General features: G+C 55.4%; 2 protein-coding genes across 16 annotated transcripts; one reads left to right on the top strand and one right to left on the bottom strand.

Annotated features, from left to right (window-relative positions):
* Positions 1-5,370: 5,370 nt before the first annotated feature.
* On the top strand, positions 5,371-24,864 carry CIZ1 (CDKN1A interacting zinc finger protein 1). 15 transcript variants are annotated; one of them, XM_023242768.2, is made up of 18 exons: positions 5,374-5,573; positions 6,365-6,497; positions 8,699-8,770; positions 10,404-10,633; positions 12,800-12,893; positions 13,087-13,195; positions 13,708-14,059; positions 14,138-14,309; positions 14,490-14,608; positions 15,218-15,415; positions 16,120-16,271; positions 17,883-17,970; positions 18,452-18,565; positions 18,767-18,919; positions 20,352-20,421; positions 20,551-20,672; positions 21,024-21,179; positions 23,711-24,864. In XM_023242768.2, exons 3-18 carry the CDS (start codon positions 8,716-8,718, stop codon positions 23,819-23,821), a joined length of 2,295 nt encoding a protein of 764 aa, XP_023098536.2. In that variant the 5' UTR covers positions 5,374-5,573; positions 6,365-6,497; positions 8,699-8,715; the 3' UTR covers positions 23,822-24,864. The 15 variants fall into 15 exon arrangements, with proteins under 15 accessions (XP_023098538.2, XP_023098532.2, XP_023098537.2 ...); XM_045043341.1 differs by adding an exon at positions 6,735-6,850 and having other exon boundaries at positions 5,379-5,573; positions 13,708-14,309; XM_019816598.2 differs by lacking the exon at positions 5,374-5,573 and adding exons at positions 5,704-5,852; positions 6,735-6,850 and having other exon boundaries at positions 13,708-14,309.
* Positions 22,323-25,853, bottom strand: BBLN (bublin coiled coil protein). The gene is made up of 2 exons (XM_003995928.4): positions 25,611-25,853; positions 22,323-22,802 (listed from the first exon to the last, which is right to left on the bottom strand). The coding sequence occupies exons 1-2, from the start codon at positions 25,687-25,689 to the stop codon at positions 22,630-22,632; spliced, it is 252 nt and encodes an 83-aa protein (XP_003995977.1). The 5' UTR covers positions 25,690-25,853; the 3' UTR covers positions 22,323-22,629.
* Between the last annotated feature and the right edge of the window lie 1,120 nt (positions 25,854-26,973).

Below are 26,973 nucleotides of genomic sequence, written 5' to 3'. Positions count from 1 at the left end.
TGCCGGGCCTCTTGGATAGTGGTCATGGCTGTCTCACTCAGTCTTACAGATGAGGAAACTGAGGCTTGGAAAGAGATGGGTCTCCTTCAAGGTCACAGTATCCTGACCTGGAGTTCCACTTGGCCTTATTGCTTCCTTCTACTCTAGGTTCTGATACTAATTCATGGCGACATGCCCCTGCCCGCCTTTGGGTTTCAGTTTCCCTGTTTCTAGAAGGAGAAAGAACATTAATTCAACAAATATTTATTGAGCACCTACCAAAACCCAGTCCCTGTTGTAGGCAGTAGAGATACAGCAATAAACAAGACCAACAATGTCTCCACCCTTACAGATCTTACGTTGGGTGCTGGAGACAGACAGCAAATGAATAACCAGGTGAATGAAATAGTAATAGTGAAAACAGTTTATACCAATAGTGATGGAAGAAATAAACAGGATGTGAAGAGAGGTACCTGTGTTGGGTGCGCAGGTCTACTTAGCCTGGGAGGAGTTGGGTGGTTCTCTGAAAAGGTGACATTTGAGAAGAGACCTAGATGATGAGAAGGAGCCAGCCACAGGCAGATCAGGAGGGGAAAGCAGGTCAAACTGAATGAACAGCAAGTATAAGGGCCCTGACCCTTGCAAGGCCTTCTTTCTGAGAGTGGGGACTTCTTGTCCTAGAGAGTGTCAGACTTCGCCCCAACCCATCAGGGTGCTGGTAAAATTAGGATTTGAATCCAGGACTCCTATCTATCTACCCTATCTATCCCTTTCACACGGAGAGACCAGGGGCCGCAGGCCTAGCCATTCACCTCTGCATTTAAGAAACCTCATTTGGACAGCCCACAAAGAGTCTAGGGAAGAGAGGTCAACATACCCTGTGCTGCTGGGCATCAGCAGGTCACCCTGTATGTGAATGTGAGGGGTGGGGGTGGGGGCCACTGCTGGGAGGGCAGCGGCCTGGGAATCAGAGACTGTCATTCATTCACCCATTTAATGCCTATTAACTGAGCCAGGCGCTATGCTAGACCCCAGAGATAAAGCGGTAGGCAAAATGAACAAAGTCCTTACCCATATGTGGAAAAAGAGAGACAAAGTATCCACAAGCCAATGAATATGACTCTGTCAGATCGTGATGGGAAAGTCAGGGGCAGGGGAGTGTTTTTTAGGGTGATGAGCATAAGATTCTGGTACAAATGTAAGCAGAGACCTGAAGGAAGTAAGGAAACGACCCGCGTGGACATCTAGGTGTGGGGGGGGGGGTGGGGCTGGGGGTTCCAGGCAAGCAGAGGAAACTGAACAGACCTTGCCCCAGGAGCCTGGCCTGGGCTTTAGTCAAGCTGTGTGATTCAGGTGCTCACATGCCTCTGGGCCTCAGTTATCTAATCTGGGTAATGGGGATAATGAGAGAATAGAATCCCTGTGAGAGCCTGGCCCTGGCCTGGTGCTCAGGAGAACGTTATTAAACCAGTGCTTTGAGCCCTCCTGGCAGCTGGAGCTTCAGTTACCCACGATGCTCATCTTGAACAGCTGCTTAGAGCCAGCCACTTTATGATGTTCTGAGAACCAGAGAGGGCGGAGAGGAAGCCTGGAGTGGGGAGCCATTAGTTTGGGGAGGGGGTGCAGTTTACAGATGTCTGCCCGGAGGGGCACCGTCATGGCTGGGTTGTTTTCCCTAATTACAGTAGTGAAACTTACTGTAAAAGACTTTACCAAATATTTGAAAGCTTCCGGTCATCCTCCCACCCACAGATAACTGTTATTTATAGTTTTAATTATTATTATTTTACAGGGGGGAGAGAGGGGCAGAGGCAGAGAGAGAGAGAGAGAGAGAGAGAGAGACAGAGACAGAGACAGAGACAGAGACAGAGACAGACAGAGAGGATCTCAAGCAGGTTCCCCACTCAGTGCAGAGCCCAGTTTGGGGCTTGATCCCACAATGCTGAAATCATGTCCTGAGCTGAAATCAAGAGTTGGATGCTTAACTGACTGAGCCACCCGGGGGGCCCTTATAATTTTTATAGTGTTTATTCTGTGGGTTTTTCCTTATATATTCATTTTATTTGACTTTGTTTTTACAGAAATGGGATCATACTATAGTTCTGGTACTGCTGTATCACTGATGCAGCAACACCAGCTGCTTGGGCATCACCTGGGGTTTGTCAGAAATGTGGAATCTCAGGCTCTACTCATGATCTGTTGGGTCATAGCCTGCGATTAACAAGAACCAAGAGCCCCAAAAGATTCCCATTCCTTCCCCAGATACTCTATTCCTTCAACTCCTATTGAAGTTGGAGAAACTCTGATGTATATTATTATATGCACCTTGGGATCGGGTGGGGAGTTGGGGGAGGGTTTTAACAAAATCATTCTATAATTTACCTGGAAAAAAGGTGTTATATGATTGGGAATTTGGCAAGACATTTTTTTTTTTTTTGTAAAGCATGACAGTGTTGGGGACTTGTGCTATGGAGGCATTAAAATGTATTCCAAAACTGTAATAATTACATTATATGGTAGCATCATGGGGAGAGATGGGTAGATTCCTGGAGCAGAATAGGTCTGGACATAGATCTTTGTGAGTCTAAGAGTTCATTACATAATAAAGGTGCAGCTCGAATTAGAGGCAAGAAAGAGGCCTCCAGGTGATGGTACAGCCTCAGACTTCATTTCAGATGCAAGGAGATGGGGTTTCTCTTTTGCCTCAGAATCTAGTCCACTGGGGGGCTTTGTCAGCAAGGTATTGGTTAAAAGCAATTAACACGAGTCTAGTGCTGAACAGGGTCCCCAACGAGTTACCAGCTATTATCTTGTCTAGTCTTCAAGGAGTCAGCACAGAGTCAGATGCATTTTTAAAAATTCACTCCTTTCCCATGATAAAGTCATCCAAACCCATCACAGTAAAGTAGAAAAAAGAAAAGTGAAAACGCCCCACTACACACATATATTTATTTTTTCCAAAACCAGGATCATAATTGTGTATACGGTTGTGTAACCTGCTGAGTTCACTTCACATCATATTGTGAGTGTTTGCATACCCTTTGAAACATCATTTTTCAAATCAAGTATATATATTTATTTATTTTCAGGAATAGAATTTAGTGATTCGTCACTTACACATAACACCCAGTGCTCATCTCAACCAGTGTCCGCCTTAATGCCCCTCATCCCTTTGCCCCTTCCTCCCACCTAACACCCTGCTAGCAACCCTCAGTTTGTTCTCTGTATTTAAGAGTCTGATGGTCTGTCTCCCTCTCTGTTTTTATATTATTTTTGCTTCCCTTCCCTTAGTTTCATCTGTTTTAAAATTTTTTTTAAATGTTCATTCATTTTTGAAAGACAGAGAGAGACAGAGCACAAGCAGGGGTGGGGCAGAGAGAGAGGGGAACACAGAATCCGAAGCAGGATCCAGGCTCCAACCTGCCAGCACAGAGCCCGACGTGGGGCTCGAACTCACGAACAGTGAGATCATGACCTGAGCTGAAGCCGGACGCTCAAACGACTGAGCCACCCAGGTGCCCCATATGTTCATCTGTTTTTATCTTCAATTCCACATCTGAGTGAAATCATATGATATTCGTCTTTCTTGACTGACTTATTTTGCCTAGCACAATACACTCTAGTTCCATCCACGTTGTTGCAAATGGCAAGATTTCATTCTTTTTGATCGTCAAATAATATTCTATTGAATATATATACCACATCTTCTTTATCCATTCATCAGTTGATGGACATTTGGGCTCTGAAAGCATAATTTCTTTTTTTTCAAATTTTAATGTTTATTCATTTTTGAGAAACAGAGAGCAAGCAGGGGAGGGGCTGAGAGAGAGAGAGAGAGAGAGAGAGAGAGAGAGAGAGAGAGGGGAATACAGAATCAGAAGCAGGCTCCAGGCTCTGAGCTGTCAGCACAGAACCAATGTGGGCGGAACCCATGAACAGTGAGATCATGACCTGAGCCAAAGTCCCACACTCAACCGACTGAGCCACCCAGCCGCCCCTGAAAGCATAATTTCTCATGGCTGTATGCCTGCCACTCCTTAAGAGGCAGACCTCATGATTTACCTAGCCGTTCCCCTAAAGTTGATTACTTTCCAGACAGCTATTATCAGTAATGTTTCCATGAATGACCTACTGGCTTTAAAAAGTCTTGTTTCTGATTAGTTTCTTGGGCAAGTTTCCTGCAAGAGGGGTTACCAGGTCAAAGGGCAGAACACGTTCAATAGTCTTGATGGAGAATTTACAGTAGATTTTCAGAAAGATGAATCAACACAGGATCACCAGCATGAACATTATTTTTAGTGTTTTGTTTGTTTTTACTCTGGCAATTTACTAAACTCACACTGTGTCAAGTGCCAGTATTAAGCATTACATAATATTATCCTCACACCCACCATGGAAGGGAAGAAGAAACCGGCTCAGAGAGGACTCCCCTGTCAACCCGGGTCACCTAACCAGAAGGTAGTGAAGCCCCGATTCCATTTCTCCAACTTCTGCTGGCACTCAGACCAGGTGTCAGCGTGCTTGGACCTGGGTGGAAGCCTAAGCGATCTTGACTCGGCTCCTTCTCTCCCTCCCCATTGCCTCTGTCTCGGTTCTCACCAGAGTGAGTTTTCTAATCCAGGCGGATGCGATGCCGTCATACCCTAGCGCTCTCTGCCCTGCGGGGATAAAGCCCAAGGCCAGGCCTTCAAAGCTCCCATGCTCCAGGCTGCCCTTCCACCCAAGGGCGCAACGTCCTGCTAACTCGAGCCACTTTCGCGTCTCTAAATCCAGGCCGAATTAGGCACCTGTGCTGCTGCCTGGGGCTGCAGTGGAGCCGGTCCAGAGCTCTAGGACAGAGCTTGTCACACGACTGCAGGGACTGGCTGACACTCAGGTCTCCGCGCCTAGGCGCGCCGGGCCGGCCTCCAGTCTGCGCGCCTCTAGCGCCACCGTGCGCGGTGTCCGCGCACAATTGGCGCTTAATGCAAAAGAAGAGGATTGCCCCCGGCGGTTACCTGCATTAACGACTTTAGGTAATAGAAAAGCGAAAAAGGATCGCTACTTAGTAACCGCCGGTTGTTTGGCTCAGTGACTCCACGTGGGGATGAGGGAGAGGGGCGTCGGGATGCGGGACTGAGTCGTAATTAAAGGGTCCTTGGGGCAGGACAATTTCAGGATCAGGATGAACGCCGTTTTTAATAATTGAACTCGGCCCTCCTCACCCCCTCCCGAGTCAAATCGAATAAACACCTCCAGACGGACCTCGCCAGCCCGTTTTAGGGCAAATTCTTCTGTCCGCTGTGCTGGTCACCCTCTCGCCCGGTCTAGGTCCCCGAATGTGCCGCTGCCGGCTGCACGGCCCCTCCCACCTCAGCCCCGCGCGGGGGCCCCAGGATCGCGGGACAGTGGCGGCCGCGGGGAGGTCGGTTGGGGACGGTCCTCCTCGACGTAGCCCGCGATGTCCCCACCAGACGACAGACCCCTCCGGGCGACAGACGGACCTCGGGGTCGGAGCCGCGGGTTCCCGGTGCGGAGGATGCGGGGCGGAGAGCCTGAGCTGCCTCGGGCCCCCTCGCAGCTCCGAGCCGCTCCAGCCGCAGCCGAGGCGCGGGGTAAGCGGGTGCCGCCCCCGCAGCCGGACGCGAGCTCAGCGCAGAATCTTGCGCCACGGGCCGCTGCACCGAGTCCTCCCGTCCCCCAGAGGGCGCTGCTGTGGCCCGGTCAGGCCCCAGCGAAGCGGAGCGCTCGGGCCGCCCCGCCCGTTCTGCCGGTGGGGGCGGCGCGATTGCGGCGGGGGTGCGGGGAAGTGAGGTGCGCGGGCCGAGCGCCGCTTGGGACGCACGGAAGGGTTTAGGGGCCATCTGGATGGAGGCTGAGGGCGTCGCGCGCAGGTGGGGTAACCGGATTTGATGTGTAAGCCTGGCTCGATCGGCAGAAGAAGGGGTTAACAGAATGGGGAGGGAAGCCTTCCTCCTACTTTGTTCAGAGGCCAAAGCGAATGGTTGGGGGTGCTGTTATTGACACCAAAGTAGGCGCGAGGAAGAGGGTGGGGTTGTCGTGGAGGGGGGCTGGCATCGGGACGCGGTGGCGCGAGAAAGGCTGGAGGCGGGGTGGCGGTGCATTTGGGTAGGACGCCCCGGGAAGGACAGAGCCGTGGGAGTAGGGGAGATGGCAGGCGGGGTTGGGCATTTGAGGGAGGGACTGTCGACAGGATTTACGGGAAAGTGGAGGGAGGCGGGGGTTCTTGAAAGCGTGAGGGTGCAAATGCGGCGTGCTCTTGGCAGGACTGGGGTGTAGGCAGGCCTGGGGTGTAGCGGTGAAGCTCAGCGGGCAGGTATTTGAGGGCCGTGGGCGGGGGAGGAGGGAAGGACGGGTCCCGCCTTACTCCGCGCCCTCCCTTCAGCCACCATGTTCAACCAGCAGCAGCAGCTCCAGCAGCTCCAGCAGCAGCAGCTGCAACAGCAGCAGCTGCTCCAGCTCCAGCAGCTGCTCCAGCAGTCCCCACCGCAGCCCCCCCTGCCCATGGCCGTCAGCAGGTGAGTTCCCCTCTGGAGGGGTGGGCGGCTTCAGTCCCGCCGCTCAGATCCCTGTGGCGGAGACCCCATCCCAGTCCTTTCGCCCCGGGGTCGTCCCCGTTTAAGTCCTGGGAGCCATCAGTTCCCACCCTAAGAGGTCCCTCTGTCTGCCGTAGAGAGGGGGCAGAGGATGGAGGTGAGGGAAGAGGGAGGGTCCGACTCTCCCGAAGCCCTCTGACAGCCCCTCCCAACACACAGGGGGCTGCCCCAACAGCAGCCACAGCAGCAGCTCCTGAACCTCCAAGGCGCCAGCCCCGCCTCCCTCCTCAACGGCTCTGTGCTACAGAGAGCTTTGCTTCTGCAGCAGTTGCAAGGTATAGCTACTGGCCCCTTCTCACTGCATCTTAGTGGTGGTGCCCTAGCATCCCCCTTTTGCGCTAAATCTCCCCCAGATCCACACGCCAACTCTGAGAGAGAGCTACTCTCAGCGTCCTCGTTTGCGGATGAGGACACTGAGGCCCCAGGAGGTGGAAGTCCCAAAGTTGCTCAGCTGGATGCCGGTCTATGCTGATCACCGAGGTGTGCCCTTGGCCATGGTGCTGACTCTGTGGGCTGTCCTCAGCACCCCTCACTCACATTCAGATTAGAGGAAACGATGGGTGAAAAGGTCTATTTTGACACCCCGCCCCCTGCCCCCACGGCCCATTTGATAGATGAGGAAGCGGAGGTCCAGAGATGGGGGAAGTCATTTGTGCTGGATCACACAGCTAGATTAAGGCCTGAGGCTCCTGACCCCCTGGGTCTCTGAATGGGCGTCTCTAGCCCTGTGTATTAGGCCTCTAGCCCTGTGTATTAGGCCGGTGCCCTTGTCTCAGTTTCCCCATGTGGAGAGCAGTCTCTCAGCTCTTCCTTCTAAGATGCTGCTTCAGATACTTCAGCCCCTTTGGGAGTAATCTTAGGAGCCCAGTGACCTGCGGCCAGCTCAGGTTCAGACCCAGCCCCTCCCAGATGGAAGCTGTGGCTTGCTGGGTGGTCCTTCTGGGTGGGGCACTGTGCTGAGACCTTTACATACACAATTCCTTGACTCTGCTGACAACCCTGGGAGGGGGATACCATGATCCCATGTTACAGATGAAAAAACTGAGACCTAGAGAGGCATCATGTGCCCATGGTCACCCAGGGAGTAGATGTGGATTAGAGGGAGAATTAGAGCCCAGCGCCATGTTCTTAGACACCAGGCTATCCTGCCGTCCAGCTGGGTATGCTGCCAGGTCAGAAGATGTGGTGGCTGTCACTCTTCAGCCCTGCCACGTAGCGGGGATGGTCCTGGAGCTGACTGACAAAGGATCAATGGATAGTTGGAGAGAGAAAACCACACACAGGGACCCACGATGTATACATATGTATGTATCCCCCCTTTTCTTTCCCATTTAAAAAGTCACACTCCTCAAAGAAAAGTGAAAACAAATTTTTGAGAGGACAAGAAAACCCAAATTGTCATAGATAGACTCACTCACCTCCTGAAGGAAAACAACAATAGCAACAACAATAAAAAACACCCGTGAAGATTTTGGTGTATTTCCTCCCATTTTTTTTCTAGGCACAAACTTGGGAATTTGTATATGATTGTGGTTGGTTATTGATGTAAGTGAAAAGCTATATCTTGTTTCTTTTTCATGGAGTAGAATGACTTGGTCATTTATCAGATGATTTGACAGTCTCTGTAAAGATTATTATTTTTTTTAAATTTTTTTTTCAACGTTTTATTTTTTTATTTTTGGGACAGAGAGAGACAGAGCATGAACGGGGGAGGGGCAGAGAGAGAGGGAGACACAGAATCGGAAACAGGCTCCAGGCTCCGAGCCATCAGCCCAGAGCCCGACGCGGGGCTCGAACTCCCGGACCGCGAGATCGTGACCTGGCTGAAGTCGGACGCTGAACCGACTGCGCCACCCAGGCGCCCCAAGATTATTTTTTAACAGCTGTTTTGTTTTGCTCTTGCGTACCTACACTCAGCTGCTTCCTTTTTTCCCCCCTTTTTTTCTTTTTTTTCCCCGTCTTCTTCTTTTTTTTTTTTTTTTTTTTTCTGTTTTAAATAACCCTGGGATGAATATCACGTTTGAGACTATTTTCGTAGAGTGGATTCCCAAAAGTGGATGACTGGGTCGGGGGATGGATGTTTTATGGCTCTTGATAAGTATTGCCAACTTGCTTTCCCCAAGGACTGGACCAGTTTGCAATGCCACCAGCCACGTCTGACAGTGTCGGTCTCACCATGCCCACGGCAACCTTGGGTATTATATGCTTTTTATATATATATATATATGTATACACGCATACAACTTACTAACTTGGTTGGCAAAAAAGCTATATCGTTAATCTTTCAGTTTACATTTCTTGGAGTGTTAGTGTAGCCAAACGTTTTATATTTGTCTGTTTCAACATTCATATTTCTTTTTGTGACTTGTCCATGTCCTTTGTCCATTTTTCTTTTAGATCTTTTAGATCTCTTGATCTTACTGTTTTTAAGAGCCGGTTGGCTCTCTGCACATATGTGTACATGTATTTGTTTTAATGTTAGCTGAACGCTGACTCTATACCAGGCACACTCGCATATGTCATTGAATCCTCATAAAACAGTGAATCAGGCACTATTATTATCCCATTGTACAGATGAGGGAACTGAGGCTAAGAAGAGGGAAATGATTTGCTCTAGGCCACAGAGCTTGGGCTGTAGGACTCGAACTAGCTCTTACAGCACATCTGACCCACGCTTTCAATCCTGTGCTTCCTGTCCCAGCTTTGGGGCAAGGATTTGAACTGTCTTTTATGGCTCAAACACTTCCTGAGCACTGGGCCTCTGAGTTAGATGAGGTGCCTGCCCTTAAGGAGTTCCCAGTGTGGTTGGGTGGTGGGCAATGGGAAGCAGACAAGGAAATTGTGCAGCTGGTTCTAGAACAGGGAAGGAAGTCTGCCTCTGGGGACACAGGGAAAATGTGGGAAGGTCTCCCAGAGGATAAACACCTAAAGGGAGGCCTGAAGGATGACCAGGAGGTAGTGGGCGCTGAACAGCTCAGGCAGAAGGAATGGCATGTGCAAAGGCCCAGAGGCGGGAAGAAACCAGGCTTGTTGAGGTAAGGCACAGAAGCCTGTGGCTGAAATGTAGTGGGTACGTGTGTGGGGAGGAGGGCAAGAAAGGAGGTCTGGGAGGAGGGCAGGGCCAGACCCTGCAAGGTGAGGAATGGGCTTCTCTCCAAGCAGCAGGGAGCTACAGAAGGGTTTAGGCAGCATGGGGAGGGGGCAAAGGCAGAATGTGCAGAGATCTTGGGCAAGTTACATCTCTGCTTTGCATCTGTTTTGTCATTAGTAGAGCTCTTAATACCTACCCTGATGGTGGCTGGGCCCAGTGACGGAGGCCGCGCGTGCAAAGTGCTTAGCAAGTGCCTGGTTCCCAGTAGACTTTTGATGAAGGGGTAGAGGGATGGGGGTAGGAGAGTGTTTTATTATTCCGGGGACCAGTCAGTCAACTTGCTGGTTCTCCCTATGGGTCCTGTGCTGGGTCTGTCGCATCCCTTAAGGTGTACCCTAAAGCATGCCTGCGGGTGAGTGGGGTTGCTGGGAATGCACTGGGAGCATGACCAGGGAGGCAGCCGGGGACCAGGGAGGCATCTGGAGAGGGAGAAGGCAGTGCCTCTCTCCTCCTCAGCTGGAGCAGGAAACCAGCCCTAAGGCCCCCTCACCATTAATGCCCAAGGTGGGGGTGGGCCTCTGGCTCTCATCTGCCTCCCCTGGCTGCCCTAGTATGGGAAGGGTTCCCTTTCAAGTGATCTGTGCTGTTCCCGTGATGCTTTGGGGGGCTGATGCCTGACCCTGGCCTCCACCGTCCAACCATGTTGTTAACCTCTTCTCCCCTCTTCCTGCCTGCAGGTAACCTCCGTGGCTACAACCTGCCAACCCCGAACCTGACGGGCCCCAGCCTCACGGTCCCCCAGCTGGCCACCCCAAATCTACAGCAGTTCTTCCCCCAGGCCACTCGGCAGTCCTTGCTGGGGGCCCCTCCTGTTGGAGTCCCCATAAACCCCTCCCAGATCAACCTTCCAGGGCGGACTCCCCAGAAACAGGCCCGCACCCCCTCCTCCACCACCCCCAATCGCAAGGTGAGTGATGGCTGGGGCGCAGCAGGTGGGGATGGGCGTGGGAAGGTCATACCTGGTATCAGCCTAACTCCACCCACTCTGGCACACACTGGGCCTTTGGGCAGGTCACATCCCTTTTTGTCCTCGGTTTCCCCATCTGTAAAAAGGGGGAAGAGGTTAGTGAGTTGGACTTTTCTAGTGTTTCCCAAATTTCAGATCTTTGTGACTCTCTGATGGGACTTTTGCCACGTCCAAACGCCACCAATCCTGTTGTTTACCTGATATTTCTCTCTTTGTAAACACACGGAGATACAAATGACCCATAACACTGTATTTGTATTAAGTGTCCTGTCACAGTTCTCGGTAAACCAGCGCCACCCTATAGAAATAAAACATGAGGCATAAATGGAATTTAAATTTCTTTAGCCATCACACTAACAAAGTAAAAAGAAACCAGTGAGATGAATTTCGGTAAGATTTGAGTTAACTTCACGCGTAAAAAACATGACAACTTCAACCTCCAATCAATATTTTAAAACGCGAGTGAGGCGTTTTGCATTCCTTTTTCTTTTGTACTGAGTCTCCAAATTCTGGCATGTATCTCCATTTGGCTTGCTACCTTTGGAAAACTCAAAAGCCAGGCACCCGCGGCCAGGGGTTACTAACTGTAGTAGCTGAGCTTGAAATGAATTCGCTTCTCCTCAGTTACATTTATTTAACAAGGAAACATTATGTCACTACCTGAAATTTCAAAAGCAGTCCAAAAGAATTGCTGTACACAGAAGTGAAAGGAAGGAAAAGGTAAAACAACATTACAGGACCCTAAACTCTACAGTGTTGTCTTTGGAAGGTTCTGGAGCTGCACCGCCACCTCCTTGGGCCTTGAAGAGGGTGCAAGGCATTAGAAGGAGGCTCACCCTGACAGAAGCAGAAAGAGTCGAAGGAATAGCTTCTCTGGGACTGTCGTGTCCCTGAATGTCCCGGCAGCCCCTCACATATGGCACCCTTCTGAGAGCATTCCAGGGGGCAGGGATGACACTGCCCTTTCTGGGCTGCTCTCAGGCCGGCCCACATCTGGAAGTGAGGCATTTCCCTCCAGAGAGCGGTCCTGGCCTTCAACCTGCCCATTGGGCCCCTCCTAACATGGTCTTGTCCGGTGTTCTCCCCCACCCATTTTACATATGGGAAAGCTGAGGCTCAGGGAGTATGGTGGAGGCTGCCCCATGCTGCACAGCTGTCAAGACAGACCCAGAGCCTCACAGGACAGTAGGGCCCGTGTCATGCAGGGTGAGAGGCAGGTAGTTCTGAAGGGCATGGAGTCCTGATGGGATGCATGGTTCCACTCAGCGCTGGTTCCTCGGGCTTAGGAGGAGGGACAGAGGCTGTGGGCAGGCTCCTGGGACTAACTGGAGTGCCCAGGACCAGCCGGAGCTGTGCATTTATTTAGCAAACATCTGTAAGTCTGGTAGGAGCCCCAGTGGTACAGATGGTGTGACTGGCCTGACCCTCCTTGGAGGTCTTAGCCTGGGGAGGAGGGTGTTAGCAGTGGTAAGACGTGAATGCAAATAATGTTCCTACCAGTTAATTCACATTGTGGCAAATGCCACAAAAAGGAAGCCCAAGGTCCTCTGGGCCTGTGTTAAGGGTCTATCTACTCTGGGGTCAGGAGGGCTTCCCACAAGAAGTGCCTTTGAGGCTCGGGGTGAAGCCCTGGGGCAGGGAGAGACCTAGGACCTTGGGGAACCAGAGAGAAGGCCAGGGTGGACGTAGAGAGGGCGAGGAGGCTAGTGGGGAGTTGGCTGGAGGTGGGGGCGTAGGGGCAGAGGGCAGATTGGGTCGGCTTGGGTGAGGAAGGAATACTCTAGAGTCGGAGGAGTCACAGGAGGGTTTCAGCCTGAAAGAGACAAAAGACATGATCAGGTTTGCGTGTTAGAAGGACCCTTCCGGCTGCTTTGTGGAGAAGGTGGTTGGGAAGTCAGGCAGCACCATGGGCCCGCCGGGAGGGGGCTCTGTATCCCCCAAATCTGGGTTAACAGCCAGGTAGCCTACACAGGATTCCTGGGGTGCTGGGGATCGTCTCTGGGCAGCTCTTCATCCCCTGCGGGACTGTTGAAGCTGCTCTTGGGCCAGGGGGTTGCTTACGAGGGTGGGTGGCCAGTGTCAAAAACAGTTTCTGAAAGGAAGCAGGATTCTTCTTCCCAGACGATGCCCGTGGAAGACAAGTCAGACCCCCCAGAGGGGTCTGAGGAAGTTGTCGAGTCCCGAACAGACACACCAGAAGGTAAGGGAGGGAGGCTGCTAGCCCTCTGGGTGGGACACAGGTTGGGGCAGGCGGGTGCAGGGGTCGGTGATGGAGGCAGACCTGGGAGGCAGGGATCTTGGTGTGGGGCGAGCCCAGGCCCCACCTCGAGGGGGGAGCTCCTAGTTTGTGCTGCTCACGGCATTGGCGGTCACTCATCTGCCCTCCGTTCCAGACCAAGATTCCCCACCCTGCCCAGATGGCATCGCTAAAGAGAAACACACTGTAGCACCTGAGCCCGAGTCTTGTGAGGCATCGGAGCCACCGGCTAAGAGGTCAAAGAGGTAACCGATGCTGAAAACCTTCCCTGGGCCCAGGGGCCCTGTACTCTCATTCTTGCAAAGCCCAGGGGTGGGTGTAGCTGACGGCCAGGACCCTTTATAGAGAGCTGGAACAAGGAAAGGGCCTTGACCTTTGGCTTGGAGGAAGGTCAAACCCAATTCTGCATCTTACTTGGGAAGACCCCAGGCCAGAGAGTCTCTTCACTGGGCCTGAGTCACCTGGTGGCCAGTTCGGAGAGGTGAACATGTGCATCTGGGTCCTCAGAGTGGGCGGAGGATGGGCGGCTTTGCAGGGCCTTGGATACATAATAGCAGGTGGTGGGAGGCGGGGGGGCGAGTGATCCTGCCCATTTATTTAGGTACAACTGGGGCCAGGAGAGCCGGAGGGGCTCGGCCAAATGTCCGGCTCGGGCTCGCACGTGCTATAACTAGGACTGAACGTGGGTCTTGGCCTTTTTGACGAGCCCCTGGGGCCAACTGGGAGACATCGGAAGATCTCTTTCAATCCTCCCTAGCTCGGAGTTGCCCACAGAGAAGGGCGCCCCCGGGCAGCTGCAGGCGAAAGTCCAGCCTCAGGCCCGGACCACGGCACCGAAGCAGACCCAGACGCCTGAGCTGCTGCCTGAGCCGCCGGAAGCCCGAGTGCTGCCACGATTCCAGCCGCGGGTTCTGCAGATCCAGGCCCAAGTGCAGCCTCAGACGCAGACACAGCCGCAGCCGCAGCCGCCGCCACCCCCGCCTCCAGGGGACACCCAGGCACGGCCCAAACTGCAGAAACAGGCACAGACGCAGACCTCTCCAGACCACTTGGTGCCGCAGCAGGTGCAGCCGCAGCAGGTGCAGAAGGAGGCGGAGCCACAGAAACAGGTGCAGCGCCAGGCACATCCCCAGCCCCCTGGGCAGGAGCAGCCGCAGCAGCCGGCCCAGACGCAGACATATCCTCAGGTCCAGCCACCAGAGCAGCCACCAGGACAGCCTCCCGTGCAGCCCCCTGACCGGACTGAGGGGCAGCCTCAGACCTGGCCGCAGGTGTCCATGCCAGCGTCGGAGCAAGCACCGGTTCTGGTTCGTTCCACGGTGCCGGAGACACCACCAGATCCGAGAGACGCCGGAGCAGGTAAGTGAGCACTGGCTCCCAGTTGCCCCGTGATGGGACAGTTCGGCCTGGACCCTTTGCCCTTCCCCTGGCATTGTCTCCACCAGAGGCTTCAAGGTCCTGGCTGTGGGTAGAAACGGTGGCTCTCAGGCCCGGATCGCTTTGGGCCTGGGTGGGAGATGGACCCCTCTGTCATTTCAGGCCCGAAGGAGGCCTCGCCAGAGCCAGGAGGCTCCCAGGTCAGCGTGGAGAGCCAGGAGGAGTTGACCAGCGGTCTGGATGTGGGAGAATGTGAAAAAAGGGCAAGAGAGATGCTAGGGGTGGGTAGATACGCTACCGTGGCTGTGTGCTTACCGCGGGGCCCGGCGGCGGGAGGACCCCTTGTGTTTCCCCACCTGTGAAAGGTGACAGCCGCCCTCTGCCGGGGCCGTGGGTTTGATGGAGGGTCGTCAAGCTCCTGTGTGGTGTGCTGCCTTCACATGCCTTTGCTCTGAAGAACTAGAGGTACTTTTGGTGACAAGTCCCTTCCAACGTGTTCATCCCTGGAATAGAGCCCTTGGTCCCTGACGGGGGAGCACTGCTCTAGTGGAGAGAACACAGAGGGCAGGCCTATGCATGCCGTCTGGGTCCCAGCTCTACCTCTTGGTGTGATCGTGGCCAAACCCGTTCCCTTCCTGGTGTCTCCATGTCTCCGTCTGTCACGTGAGGGTGGGGTGGGGTGGACTTCACAGTTGGGTGGGCTTGGGTTTGAGTCCCGGCTGTAGTACTGCCTAGCTCTGTGGGCCTGGTGCTCAGTGCCTCAGTGTCCCCATCTGTGAAGCGGGCTGTCAGGAGGGCCCAGTAAGACCCTGCTCGCGGGTGTTTAGCACAGAGCCTGGCCCACCGTAGGTGCCCACCTGGTGGTAGCTCTGCCCCTGTTCCCGGTGCAGGTGTGGGGTGCCGGGGGCTCCCTGAAGGTCACCATCCTGCAGAGCAGTGACAGCCGGGCCTTCAGCACAGTCCCCCTCACGCCCGTGCCCCGCGCGGGTGACTCTACCTCCGCCACCCCTGCCTCCGCCAGCACACCCTCGAAGCAGACCCTCCAGTTCTTCTGCTACCTTTGCAAGGCCAGCTGCAGCAGCCAGCAGGTACCTGCCAGCCAGGCCCCGGCACGGGGGGAGGGCCGGTGGGCAGAGTGGAGGGTGTCTCTGGCGGATGCCCAGGCCTCCCCGCGGCGCCTGAGTGGCCACAAGGGCCCCGTGAGCACCATCCAGGGCAGCTGTGCGTTTGCCCTGAAAACAGTTCCTGACCAGCCAAGAAGTTAGGAATTTAGAGTCCGGCAGACCGGGTATAAATCAGCCCTGACTAGCTGCGTAGACCTCAGAAGGTGAGTTCTCCTCTTTATGACTCCCATTTCCTCATGCATCAGATGAAGAAACGCTTGGAACCCACCTCACCCGGAGGTTCCAAGGATTCAGCGACCTGACATTGAAATCACGAGCCCCAAGCGCCTCCTGGAGCGAGCAGCACGTTAATAACAGCCTTAGGCTCGTAATAATAACAATAATTATTATTCCCCTGGCTATTGCTACCTCTGTCATCCGGAGCAGAGCCATGGGATCCGGAGGTTAATCGGACTGCTCCCTGCCTTTGAGGGGCCCACACAGTCTCCGGAAGGAGCAGAAGCTCCGGCCGCTCTGTGCCCACTTGGTGTCTCAGTTCACCATCCTTCTGTGGCCCCCACGGGGCTGTTGTAAGGGAGACGGCTTCGGCAGCGGCGGGGTGGCCATGAAGCCGAGGTTGGAGGCCTCCTCCTCCACCCTTGCCCGCTGTTCCGGGGCTCGTTCTTCAGGCCCATCCTTCGCTCTGCTGGCTACAGGAGTTCCAGGACCACATGGCGGGGGCCCAGCACCAGCAGCGTCTGGGGGAGATCCAGCACATGAGCCAAGCCTGCCTCCTGTCCCTGCTGCCCGTGCCCCGGGATGTCCTGGAGAGAGAGGACGAGTGAGTGGGGGATCTCGGAGGCTCTGTACTGGGGGGTAGACAGTCTTGCAGGTCAGGCGAGGCTGGGAAGGGCCCTGAGTCTGCCATCTTCAAGGTCCGCCTTTCGGTTAAGCATTGCCCTCTGCCAGAGGCCTCTCCGCACCATTAATGGTTTAGCCTCGGGCCTCAGTTTTCCTCATCTGTAAAATGGCCTGGTGAAGGATGCAATGTAAGAATTCATGAACTAGATGGTCTCTTAAGGCTCCATCCAGGCAGGAACAGTGGGACCACCCACATGGGAAGGAAGTGGGTTGTGGCACAGAGCCCTGCTTCTCCGGCATATGTGCTGACCCCAGCTGGGGGGGGGGGGTGGGGACACACAATGGTGAGGATCGTCACCTTGTGGCCTAAGGTTACAGCTACACTGTGCCACCCCTTTTTCATTGCCATAGGGGCTTCATTGACCCAAAATATGTGCCCTCCTGGAGTCCAAAACTAGCTCTTGGGCTAAGAAGGCCTGGTGGAAGGTACAAGACCTTTCAACACCCTGTGGGCAGTCATGGAGGCCTGCTGGGGGGCTGGAGGGGCGGGGGGGGGGGGGTGGAAAGCAGGTAGGCACTGCCTCAGGCCATGCTGGGGGACATGGGCTCTGTCACAGAACAGCTGCCCCACAGCTCCAGGTCTCCTAATTGTTCCAGAGAATCTAGAAACCCAGCTTTGTATGTGAAATCTCCCAATTTCAAAATGTTAGCAGCTAGCTCAGAATCAAGATGAAACAAAGCCTATGGAGGCCGAACCAAACTCCTTCACAGGCTGGACGGTCCCCGAGGCAGTGGTTGGGGACTCAGCCTTGAGCGCTTACAGAGGGTCACAGCTTGGAGCTCCCTGTCCGCACGCTCTGGGTGACGGAACCCTCTCTCCAGAGGCAGCGGTGTCTCTGTTAGGTGCTTCTTTGAGAAGAACTTCCCTACGTGGTTGTGCAGTATGCTCTCGACCTTTAAACTTCCCCCTGCTTGCGGACCTAGGAATTATGCTTAGGTGAAATAATCATAAATACAGGAGAAAGATGACTCACAAAGATGTTCCTTGCAGAGTAATGTAATGGTGACAGATTTTAATTGGAAACTTTCTAGAGTATCGAAACCTGCGGGATTAGTTAGATCAGGCTTGTGCACTTGGTGGAGTGCTTCTAATAAACAGGACAACGGCAGGGAATTCATGAGAACGAGGAAGCAGGTAGGATGCAACATCAGGTTAGAACAGGTTCAAAACTGCCACGTGCAGAATGAGCTTGGGATCTCGTGACACAAGAAAAGCAGAAGGATGTGGCCCGTCTGTTAACAGGCTTTAGGTGCGGGAGATTCACCGAACTGTCTCCTGATGACGTCACCCCTTGAATCCTGACCTGGCCCCCTGAGGCCAGTCCTTCAGACTGGCTGCCTCTCCTTCCTCCTTGGTTATTATTCTTGTTTAAGGATTCTTCCAGATGAATCTCAGAACCGTTGATAAGTTTCTAAAAAAGCTCCCGTTGGAACTGCATTACATTTATGGGGAGCATCTTGGGAGAGCGGCTGTCTTTCCAACAAGGACAGCATCCCACTGTATACCCTTGTTTTGGTTGCCGTCACTCAGAGAGCCCCCGCCGAGGCGTTGGTGTAACACCTGCCAGGTCTACTACATGGGGGACCTGATCCAGCACCGCAGGACTCAGGACCACAAGGTATGAGGGCCTGTGTGCTGCGAAGGTACCCACACATCTATCTCCAAGCCCAGGGTTGGGAAGGAGGGAGCCGAGGTTGGGGACGGAAAGACAATTGCACTCTTTATCTCTGGATGGTCATAACTCAGAAGCGTGGCTTCTCGATGTTTCCTCTTTGGGCTTCAGTTTCTCCATTTTTCCAAGTGGGTGAAGCACCATCTCATCCTGTCATTCAGCCACGGGGCTGGTGGGGTCCTCTTGGCGGCTACTCTCTCTCCCCGGCTCGTCTTCTCTCTGTCCTGTTGCCATCTGCCATCCCGTCTTGTAGCCAACAGCACAGGGAGTGGATATGTTTGCCCATGTTCTGGTAAAGGGGCGGGGCACAGCCAGCTGGTTACAGATGTGGTAGTCTGCGGGTGGCAGATGCGATCTCACTGGGCACAGCCTGGCTGCACCCGGGGACACTGCCTGCCACCCACTCGGCCTGCCCTCCTTTCCCCAGATTGCCAAGCAATCCCTGCGACCTTTCTGCACTGTTTGCAACCGCTATTTCAAGACCCCCCGCAAGTTTGTGGAGCATGTGAAGTCCCAGGGGCATAAGGACAAAGCCAAGGAGGTAACCCCAGCTCCCTCACAGGACATGGGCCCAGAGAGGTACAGAGCCTTGGCCAGGGCCACACAGCAATTTGAGGTTTTTCCCAGCCTGAACTCATACCAGGTCTGGAGGGATTGGGACGCTCAGAGTTGTGGGGCGGGTGGGGTGGGGCGCTTCGGCTGCCCAGAGCTGACCTGAGCCCTGGCCCACTCTCCTGGGCAGCTGAAGATGCTTGAGAAGGAGATCGCCGGTCAAGATGAGGACCACTTCATCACGGTGGACGCCGTGGGCTGCTTTGAGGGCGATGAAGAAGAGGAGGAGGAGGAGGAGGATGAAGAAGAAGAGATCGAGGTTGAGGAAGAATTCTGCAAGCAGGTACTTGGGGGGCGAGGTGGGGTGGGAGGCAGGCTGGAGGCTGGGCTCCCAGCCCAGGCGGGACCTCGCCCCACCTCCCGGGGCCAGGGGGCACAGTGCTGACATTTGTAGGCACTAACGGGTGCCACAATTTAGTACAAATAGGACTGTATTCTGTATGGCTAGGTATAAATACACATCACGATGACTGCAGGGCGGCTGGTTACATGGGTGAGGACCTCAAAATCTGGCTGAAATTTTGACCTGCACTGAGGAAGGGAAAGGGCATCTTAGGCCAATAAGGGCACAGAGGGAACTATGCAGGGGACACAGAAGAGTCAGCATAAGGTGATGATGACAATGACACCCGTAGCAGACGACACTTTTTGAGCAGTTACCGTGTGCCAGTTACGTACCAAGCACTTTCCTGGCAGAGACCCACCCACTTGGATGTTGGGAAGTGAGATGCCAGAGCCCGTGCTCCTAACACCGCAGCTCCTCCTCTGAGCCACGCCCTGGTGCTTGATGTGGGGATACATGGGGATTAAGGCCTGGCCCTGCCCTCCCAGAGCTTGCCCTTGCAGTCCGGGGGTGGTGGGGGGGTGGGGAGCCAGGCAAAGGGGCATCGCGGAGGGGCTGTGGATGGAGTGTCGCAAGGGTGGCCTCCAGCCCTATGCAGGTTTGATGTGAGATCGCTTTGTTACTCAGCAGTTGGCCGTGGTATGACCTCAGGCAAGCCCCTCGCCTTCTCTGAGCACCCCCCCCCCCAACCCCCGTTTCCTCTGCTTAGAACTAAGAGTCCCAACTCAGGCTCTAAGGAAGGGCCGAAGCCCGGCCTGAGGCGGGGGTGGCAAATGGGAGTGGTTGTCACTCCTGGAAGGCACATTTGTTTGCTTGGTAAGTGGAGGAGGGCGCTACTAAGCATGGGCTGCTGTGGCTGGAATCAGATGGCCCCGTCTGGAAGGGGCTCATGTCTGGTAGGTAGGAGGAGGGGTCCTTAGTCACCCGAGCAGGTCACTGCGACATCAGATAGGAATTCAGGAAGCTGGCAGGGGGCTCGTGGGTAGAAATGTCACGAGGGCCTGGGGCCCACCAGGGTTGAATACGCTGCTCCTCCGTAAACCCTGGGCCAGTGAGTTACTGTGCCTGGACCTGCTTCCTCTTCTCTAAAATGAGTGAAGTGTAGAAGGTTGTTATGGAGTTCAGAGACGACACTTGGGATGTGTCGGGCACGCCTGGCATGGATTATGGAGGGCTTCCTGGAGGAGGGGACTGATGGAGCTGAACCCAAAACAGTCTAGGTCGGGAAGGGCACTCTGGCAGGATAGGCATGTGCAAAGGCTCAGAGAATGCCACCCACGACCTCCTGGGGATCATCCTCCTGGGTATCAAGGGAGTGGTGTCGAAGAGCTCAGGGAAGTCAGAACTGAGGCCCACACTTGCCTATTTCCAGGTGAGGTCCAGAGATATATCCATAGAGGAGTGGAAAGGCTCAGAGACCTATAGCCCCAGTACTGCATACGGTAAGACCCAAGCCCTGACCCCGCCTCCCCTCGTCCCACTCAGAGGCTGGGTGAGCAAATGGGCCCCTAGGGAGGGCGGGACACGGGTTGGCCTGGAGGGACGAGTGCACAGATGCTGCCGTCCTACAGGTGTGGACTTCCTGGTGCCCGTGATGGGGTACATTTGCCGCATCTGCCACAAGTTCTACCACAGCAACTCGGGGGCACAGCTCTCCCACTGCAAGTCCTTGGCCCACTTCGAGAACCTGCAGGTGAGCCAGGCTTCCTGCCCCACCCGCCCTGGCTGATGGGTAAGGCCTCAGCCCTGGGGCACAACCCCCCAACAGAAGGCCCTGCCCACAGAGGGAATCAGAACAGGGGTAGTGCCCAGCTCTTTCTGCTGTCCTGGCGGGGGGTGGGGGGCGGGGGGTGGGGGGCGGGGGGGGGCGAAGCCGAGGGCCAGGCTGTTAGCTCCAGAGCTCTGGCACGGGGAGGCTGAGGACATCGCGTAGCATCACACAGTGTGTCCGCTGCAGCGTCAGCCGGGCTGGGGAGGCAGCCGCTGGCAGGGAGCGTACCTAGTGGGGAGGCAGCCCTGCCTCATCTGCACCCTCTGTGTCCAGAAATACAAGAAGGCCAAGAACCCCAGCCCTACCAGCAGGCCCGTGAGCCGCCGGTGTGCAATCAACGCCCGGAACGCCCTGACTGCTTTGTTCACTTCTGGTGGCCGCGCACCCACCCAGCCCAGCACCCAGGACACAGCTAAAACCCCCAGCAAGGTGACGGCCCAACCCCCTCCTCCCCCACTTCCCCGGCGTTCAACCCGCCTCAAAACCTGATAGAGGGAGCTCCTCATGCCCATCCCGTCTGGGTCTAGGTCTGCTTTGCTTTTTAGAAGTCTGTGTGGAAATTTTGACATGGTTGGTGTTTTTACTGAAAATCTAATAAAAGAAGGTAGTTTGGCTGTACAGGGCCCACCAGCCTTTCTGTCTGGGTGGACAGGGTGAGGGGGCAACCCTGCCAGCTCTCAGCCAGAACCCACCCTCTTTGGGCACGGTGTGGTGGCTGAGCTGGAAGGCCAAAGACGGGCTCCCTAACCAGGGACTCTGAGGTCACAAGGCACTTCACCTCCCCGAGTCTGCTTCCCTCTTGATGAGGTGGTCGGGGCTAGGGAAAGCACCTTCAACTTAGATCTGCCTCAGCCTTCAGAGTCTGGACCCTAGGGGGCAGGTCTTCTTGTTATCTCCAAATTACAAGTGAAGAAACAGGTGAAGAGGCCTAGCAAGGTCAAGTGACTTGCTGAAGGCCATACAACTGGTCCTGGGCCTGAGCTCTGGCTCTGTGCTGGCCTTTCTGTCCACCTGAACCCCGTGGGAGCTTAAGTGCAGGAGTGGGGACCCTCCCCACTCCTCTGGTCCCACCCCTCCTTGTCAGGCGACCCTAAGATGAATCATCTGTGAACGGGGCCGAGGCTGAGCTGGCTCTTTCCACGGGCTATTTCCCCATTTGGAATGACCCTTAGAGATAGACAGCCAGACCAACCTGTTATTGGCCAGTGGAGAAGACTGAGGCCAGGAGCAAGAGGATGATGGCCAAGGTTACACAGCATGAATTGCTGTTGGCTGGCTGAGTGAAAGGCCCTAGTACCCAGAGAAGCTGAGTGTATCATATTGGGTCACACAGCGTATCTGACGGGCTGGGCTGAGGAGGCAGCTGCTGGCCAGGAGTGCACCAGGTGGGGAGGAAGCCCTGCCTCACCTGTACCCTCTGTGTCCAGAAATACAAGAAAGCCAAGAACCCCAGGCCTACCAGCAGGCCCGTGAGCCATCAGTGTATGATCAGTGCCTGGAATGCCTCCACTGACCTGTTCACCGCTAGTGGCCAGTGGGGTCCTCACCCCAGGATACAGAGGAGAGGCACAGTGATGTTGGAGACCCATTTAATGTGGATGCTCAAGGCCTGGGCAGAGTGGGGAGTGTCCTGGAATTGGGCAGGCAGGCAAGGTGGGTGGGTCGCAGGCCCACACCTGACCCCAGGAGGGGACGTCAGGTGTTGGGGGCTGGCCCAGGCATGCCAAAGGAAGTACCAGAAGGGTGGCCCAGGCAGGCAGACCTACTAGAGGGACCTGCAGACCCGCCCTTAAGAAGGTATCTAAGCCAGGTGGTGAGTGCCCAGGCCACAGCCTAGCCCAGGAAGACAGGGTTGGGGCTGGTTGGAGGCTCCCAGAGCCTAGGGACTGGCATCGCTAGGAGCCTCCCCGAGCTGCTGCTGGAACTCAAGGCGTGTCTGCCGGTTGGACTCAAGCAGCTCCTGGAGGCGGGCGTGGAGGTGGTCGTTCTTCTCCTCCAAATGGTCCAAACAGGAGTTGATCTGGTCCAGCATGGAGTTGATGGCAGCATATTCTGGGAGGAAGGCAAAAGAGAGCCAAGGTTCTGTGTCTCCTCGGGGCTCACAAACATCCCCACCCACACTGTGTCCCAACCTGGGGGACAAATGGGCTTTTGGGCAAGTCCCTATTCCTTCCTGAGCCTCGGTGTCACCGTCGGGAAAATGGGTGGATGCCAAAAGTGAAAGGCTTTGGGGACATAATACCTTAGGGCACCATCCTTTTTTCTATGGTTAGGGTGGTGGGGGGAGGTCTGCCAGACATTGTCCTGCCAATGCCAGTTTTCTCTCCACTTCCTGCATCAGCTGCCTGGAGGCCAGGGCCCACCTTCCCGAGTCATTGCCGGGCAATCAAAACCCCAGTCCCCAGGCAGGCTCTACTCTCCAGCCCTTCTGAGGCTCCCTCTGCCCTGAGGGAAAAGAACCTCCCAAGCCCCAAGGCCCCTCCCCCTCTCTAGCTCCGTCTCCCATACCCTTTCCTTTCCTCACCCTTTCCTCACCCGCTTTTGCCCACCTCGGGGCCCCTAAAACATGCTGCTGTTGCCTCTGCCTGCAGGGCGTCCTTCTCCTGTCTTGCTTCCCTCCCCCTCTCCTCCTTCAAGTCTTAGCATGGGTGTTGCCACAGAGAGACCTCCCAATGCCCTAGACGGGATCAAGCCTCTATGTCTGACCTCCTTGCCCTCCACATGCCTCCACTGCCCTCCTTCACCTCTGGCCTGACTGCTACGTGTGCTGCTGTGTCTCCCCGACCAGACTGCAGAGCTCTTGAGAGGGGGAATGCTCTCGTGTTCACTGCTGTTCCCCTGACGCCCTCATTGCCACACTATAAGCACTTGTTGAATGAATGAATGAATGAATGCATGAATGAATGAAGGCTCTGACTTTCTAGCCTTTCTGCCTTTGCTCACCTGTCTCTGCCACTCAGAATGCCTCAACCACAACAGCTATTCAAGGACCAGCTCAAAACGCCTCTTCTAAGAAGCCTTCCCTGGTGTCCGCCAGAAACCATCACTCCCTCCTCCATGGCCACTCCTGACCTGCCTCTCAGCAACACAATGTCCCTTAGGATCCAAGGGCTGGGCCTGTGCCCACTGCGGACCCAGTTCTGAGCCAGCCCATGACTCAGATACACTCAGGTGCCAGCTTGGGACAGAGGGGAAGCAGCTGGCAGTGTTTGGAAAAGGCCAGGGCTGGAGGAGTGTGTCTGGAATATGGGTGCAAGTGTGTCTGCCTTCGGGGGGGTGGGGGGATGGGGAACCACCATCACCCAGAGCTGGCACACCTCCCAGAGGACAGAGTCCTGGAAAGTCTCTGCTGGATCTTAAGAGTCCAACCCCCTTGTGGTACAGATGGGGAAACCGAGGCCCAAGAAGGAAGGGACCTACCCAGGATCCTCCAGCTGGTTGGTGGCATAGCCAAGATTTAGAGAGAGCAGGGGCACACGGGTTTCATTCCCAGCTCTGCTCTGCCCCAGCAAGTGACTGCATCTTTTGGGAAGGGAATAAGGACTGGGTTGTTGTAAGGATTCAAATACATTAAGAACTCAGGGTCTGGCCGCGACAAGTACTTAGTAGATGATGATTATCAACACTGCACATTTTGTGTCATGAGACACAGGCCCGAAGCAGGATGGGGGAGGCGAGTGTTTCCACACCACTGGGGCCAGGCTTTATCCATGTCAAGGGCACTTCCTAGTTCTAAGCTTTGCCATCTGCCTGGGACAGCCTCCTCCCCACTGCACCAAGTCCTGTGAACCTGCCAACATCTACTCATTGTGACACTTGAGTGGCTTTTCCAGATCACTCCCACCACTGCAGTGGGCCCCGTTTGACACATCTGGCCACTGTTGACCTGCGGTGCCTAGGGAACACTGGCCAGTCCACCATTTGCCACCCTGTGGGAGGCCCTCTACCTTTTTATTAAATGCAGACCCTGGGTGATCAAAGTGTTCTAAAACTACTGTGATGGATGTACAACTCTGAATATCCTAAAACCCACTGACATGTAAAATTTAAATGGATACATTATATAGTATGTGAATTATAGCTCAATAAAGCTGTTATCCAAACAAAACAAAAAGCAGACTCCATACTTCTCTTACATTCACTAGGTCCTGTCTTCCGACTTGAGAAACCCATCTTTATTACACTAAAGAGAATAATAACTGCTCACTTGCATGCTTCGAACCTACTATTTTCCATTTGTTTTTTCATTGAATCCTGACACCTCTCAATGCAGGAGACACATTATTATTCTTACTTTACAGACGGGGAAGCTGAGGCTCCCAAAGGTGAGAGGGGAGCTGATGCTTCTCTCTCCACCACCCATCCGCCCCCTCCCCCGCAGCGCTGTGTAGGCAACAGGCTGCTCGGTAAGCAGGTCGCATTCGCCAAGACTCCAGATCACAGCAAAGGTGGCTGGGGATGCTGACTCAGCAGGGCGGGTTCGCCCACCCAGACAGCCCCTCCCGCTAAGCCAAAACGGCCCACTCGCCCAGCCCCTTCAGGAACTTCCCTCGCCACAGGGGCTGGAGGAAGCGGCTGGAGCAGATGCCAAAAGGGCGAGTGACCCTGAAGCGGTCTCAGTTTCCCCATCTGTAAAACGGGGCCGGTTGCCCGCAGTTCTCCAGTGCTGCGGTTTCCAGGGACCCACTCACTGACGCTCGCCCTGAACCTCCAGCCAGCGCCCGCAGCTGCAACCCACCCAGGAGCGAGGGGTGGGAGGGCTCTGCGGTCCCTTCCAAGTCCCCAGTCCGACCCCGATTCTCCTTTCCAGGAGGCAGCCCTGAGAAAGCAAAGGTCGCTCCAGCAGCCCCCCTGGGTCACCTGCTTCCCCGAAGCCGTCATCCTCGCCTTCCACGCCCGCCTCCGCCGGCATGCCCAGGTCCCCGTTGGGGCCCGACATTGCGGGCTCCGGCGCCGCGAGGGCAGCACGACGACGGAACGGGGCGACCGTCGCGCCGAGAGCCGGCGCCGGGCGGAAGGTGGCGGCGCCGGATGGAACGCTGGGCCGGAAGAGTGGCACGGCGCGGCGGAACGGGGCCCGGCACCCGCGGCCCCGCCCCCAAGGCCGGAACCGCGCGGCCCGAGCTCCGCCCCCACCCCGCCCCGCCGCCAGAACTCCTCCCCTGCCCGTCAGACTCCGCCCTCGCGTCCCGCCCACACCCTGCCTCACAGTCGAGCTCTGAGCCCCGCCCCTCTCCAGGCCGCCGGGCGTGGCTATCCCGGCCGCTGGCTGAGGAGCCTAGGTGGTGGGGGCGCAGGCCCTCAGCTAGGGCGAGCGAGCCCGGCCGAGGGGTGGGGGCAGCCTCCACTGTGCCCTTCCTGCGGGTGGGGACCTGCGAGTTCCTGAGCCGGAGCCTCCGCGTGGGCAAATTCTGAGACGCGTGACTTCTAAGGCTCCCTATGGCTTCAGAAGATAAACGTTCACAGCCTCAGCGAGAGTCAGGGTCTGGGTTGGCACAGGGCTGCGTGCGGCTTCGGGATAAGGTTGGCCATCATCCCCCACCCCTTTTTTACCAGCTGAGAAAGGGAGGCATGCCGAAAGTCACCCACCAAGCACCCAGCTCAGCTGGACCCAGGGTGATCCTGGCCAGGGGTCCAGCTGAGCCAGACCCGTGTTCCAGGCGAGAGGGGACTGGGACTCTGCCAGGAGGCCCTATGGAAGCAGCAGCCCGGTCCTGGGCTCACACCGGTAGTTCCTGTGGGCAGGACATCTTGGGATAGGAGTTAGGCTTGTCCATCTGGCGCCTCCACCTTCAGCCTGGCGCTGGCTGTCGGAGCAACCGGACTGTCGCTGCTTTCCATTGTTGAGCCTGCGATGTCGGGCCCCAACGGGGACCTGGATATGTCCCAAATGATGACAACGGGGAGGGATCTTCTCTGCCCCAGAAGCTGCCCGGTCATGTCACCTGAGGAAGGTAGAGGTGAGGTTGAGTCCACCGCCTGCAATTAGAGCCACCACGGACTTGCACTCTTGGCAGCCTGGCCTTCTCCCTGAACCGGCTTGGGTGGAGGTGAGGCCTGCATTCAACCAGTGGGCAGGGCTGAGAAAGAGGGCTGGGCATCCGCCTTTGGCTGAGGGGTTAGAGGTCCCCCTTAGGATCAAGCATTTCACCGACCAAGAGAGCGGAGCCCCAGGTGCCCTGCCTGGCATAGAAACACCTGTATCTTCATGTGGCACGCAGGT

The sequence above is a fragment of the Felis catus genome, chromosome D4 (assembly GCF_018350175.1).
Source record: "Felis catus isolate Fca126 chromosome D4, F.catus_Fca126_mat1.0, whole genome shotgun sequence".
NCBI lineage: Eukaryota > Metazoa > Chordata > Mammalia > Carnivora > Felidae > Felis > Felis catus.
Note: the sequence above shows the minus strand (reverse complement) of the source record. Positions and strands in the feature narration are given on the sequence as shown.

Bases quoted from the DNA above. Each gene is read 5' to 3' on its own strand.
- CIZ1 (XM_045043341.1), top strand. From the start codon at position 5,420: ATGTCCCCACCAGACGACAGACCCCTCCGGGCGACAGACGGACCTCGG. The intron at 14,310-14,489 runs GTAAGTGAGCAC...CTGTCATTTCAG, and splicing joins TCCGAGAGACGCCGGAGCAG to GCCCGAAGGAGGCCTCGCCA. The intron at 18,920-20,351 runs GTACTTGGGGGG...GCCTATTTCCAG, and splicing joins AGGAAGAATTCTGCAAGCAG to GTGAGGTCCAGAGATATATC.
- BBLN (XM_003995928.4), bottom strand. From the start codon at position 25,689: ATGTCGGGCCCCAACGGGGACCTGGGCATGCCGGCGGAGGCGGGCGTG. The intron at 22,803-25,610 runs GTGACCCAGGGG...CCTTCCTCCCAG, and splicing joins TGACGGCTTCGGGGAAGCAG to AATATGCTGCCATCAACTCC.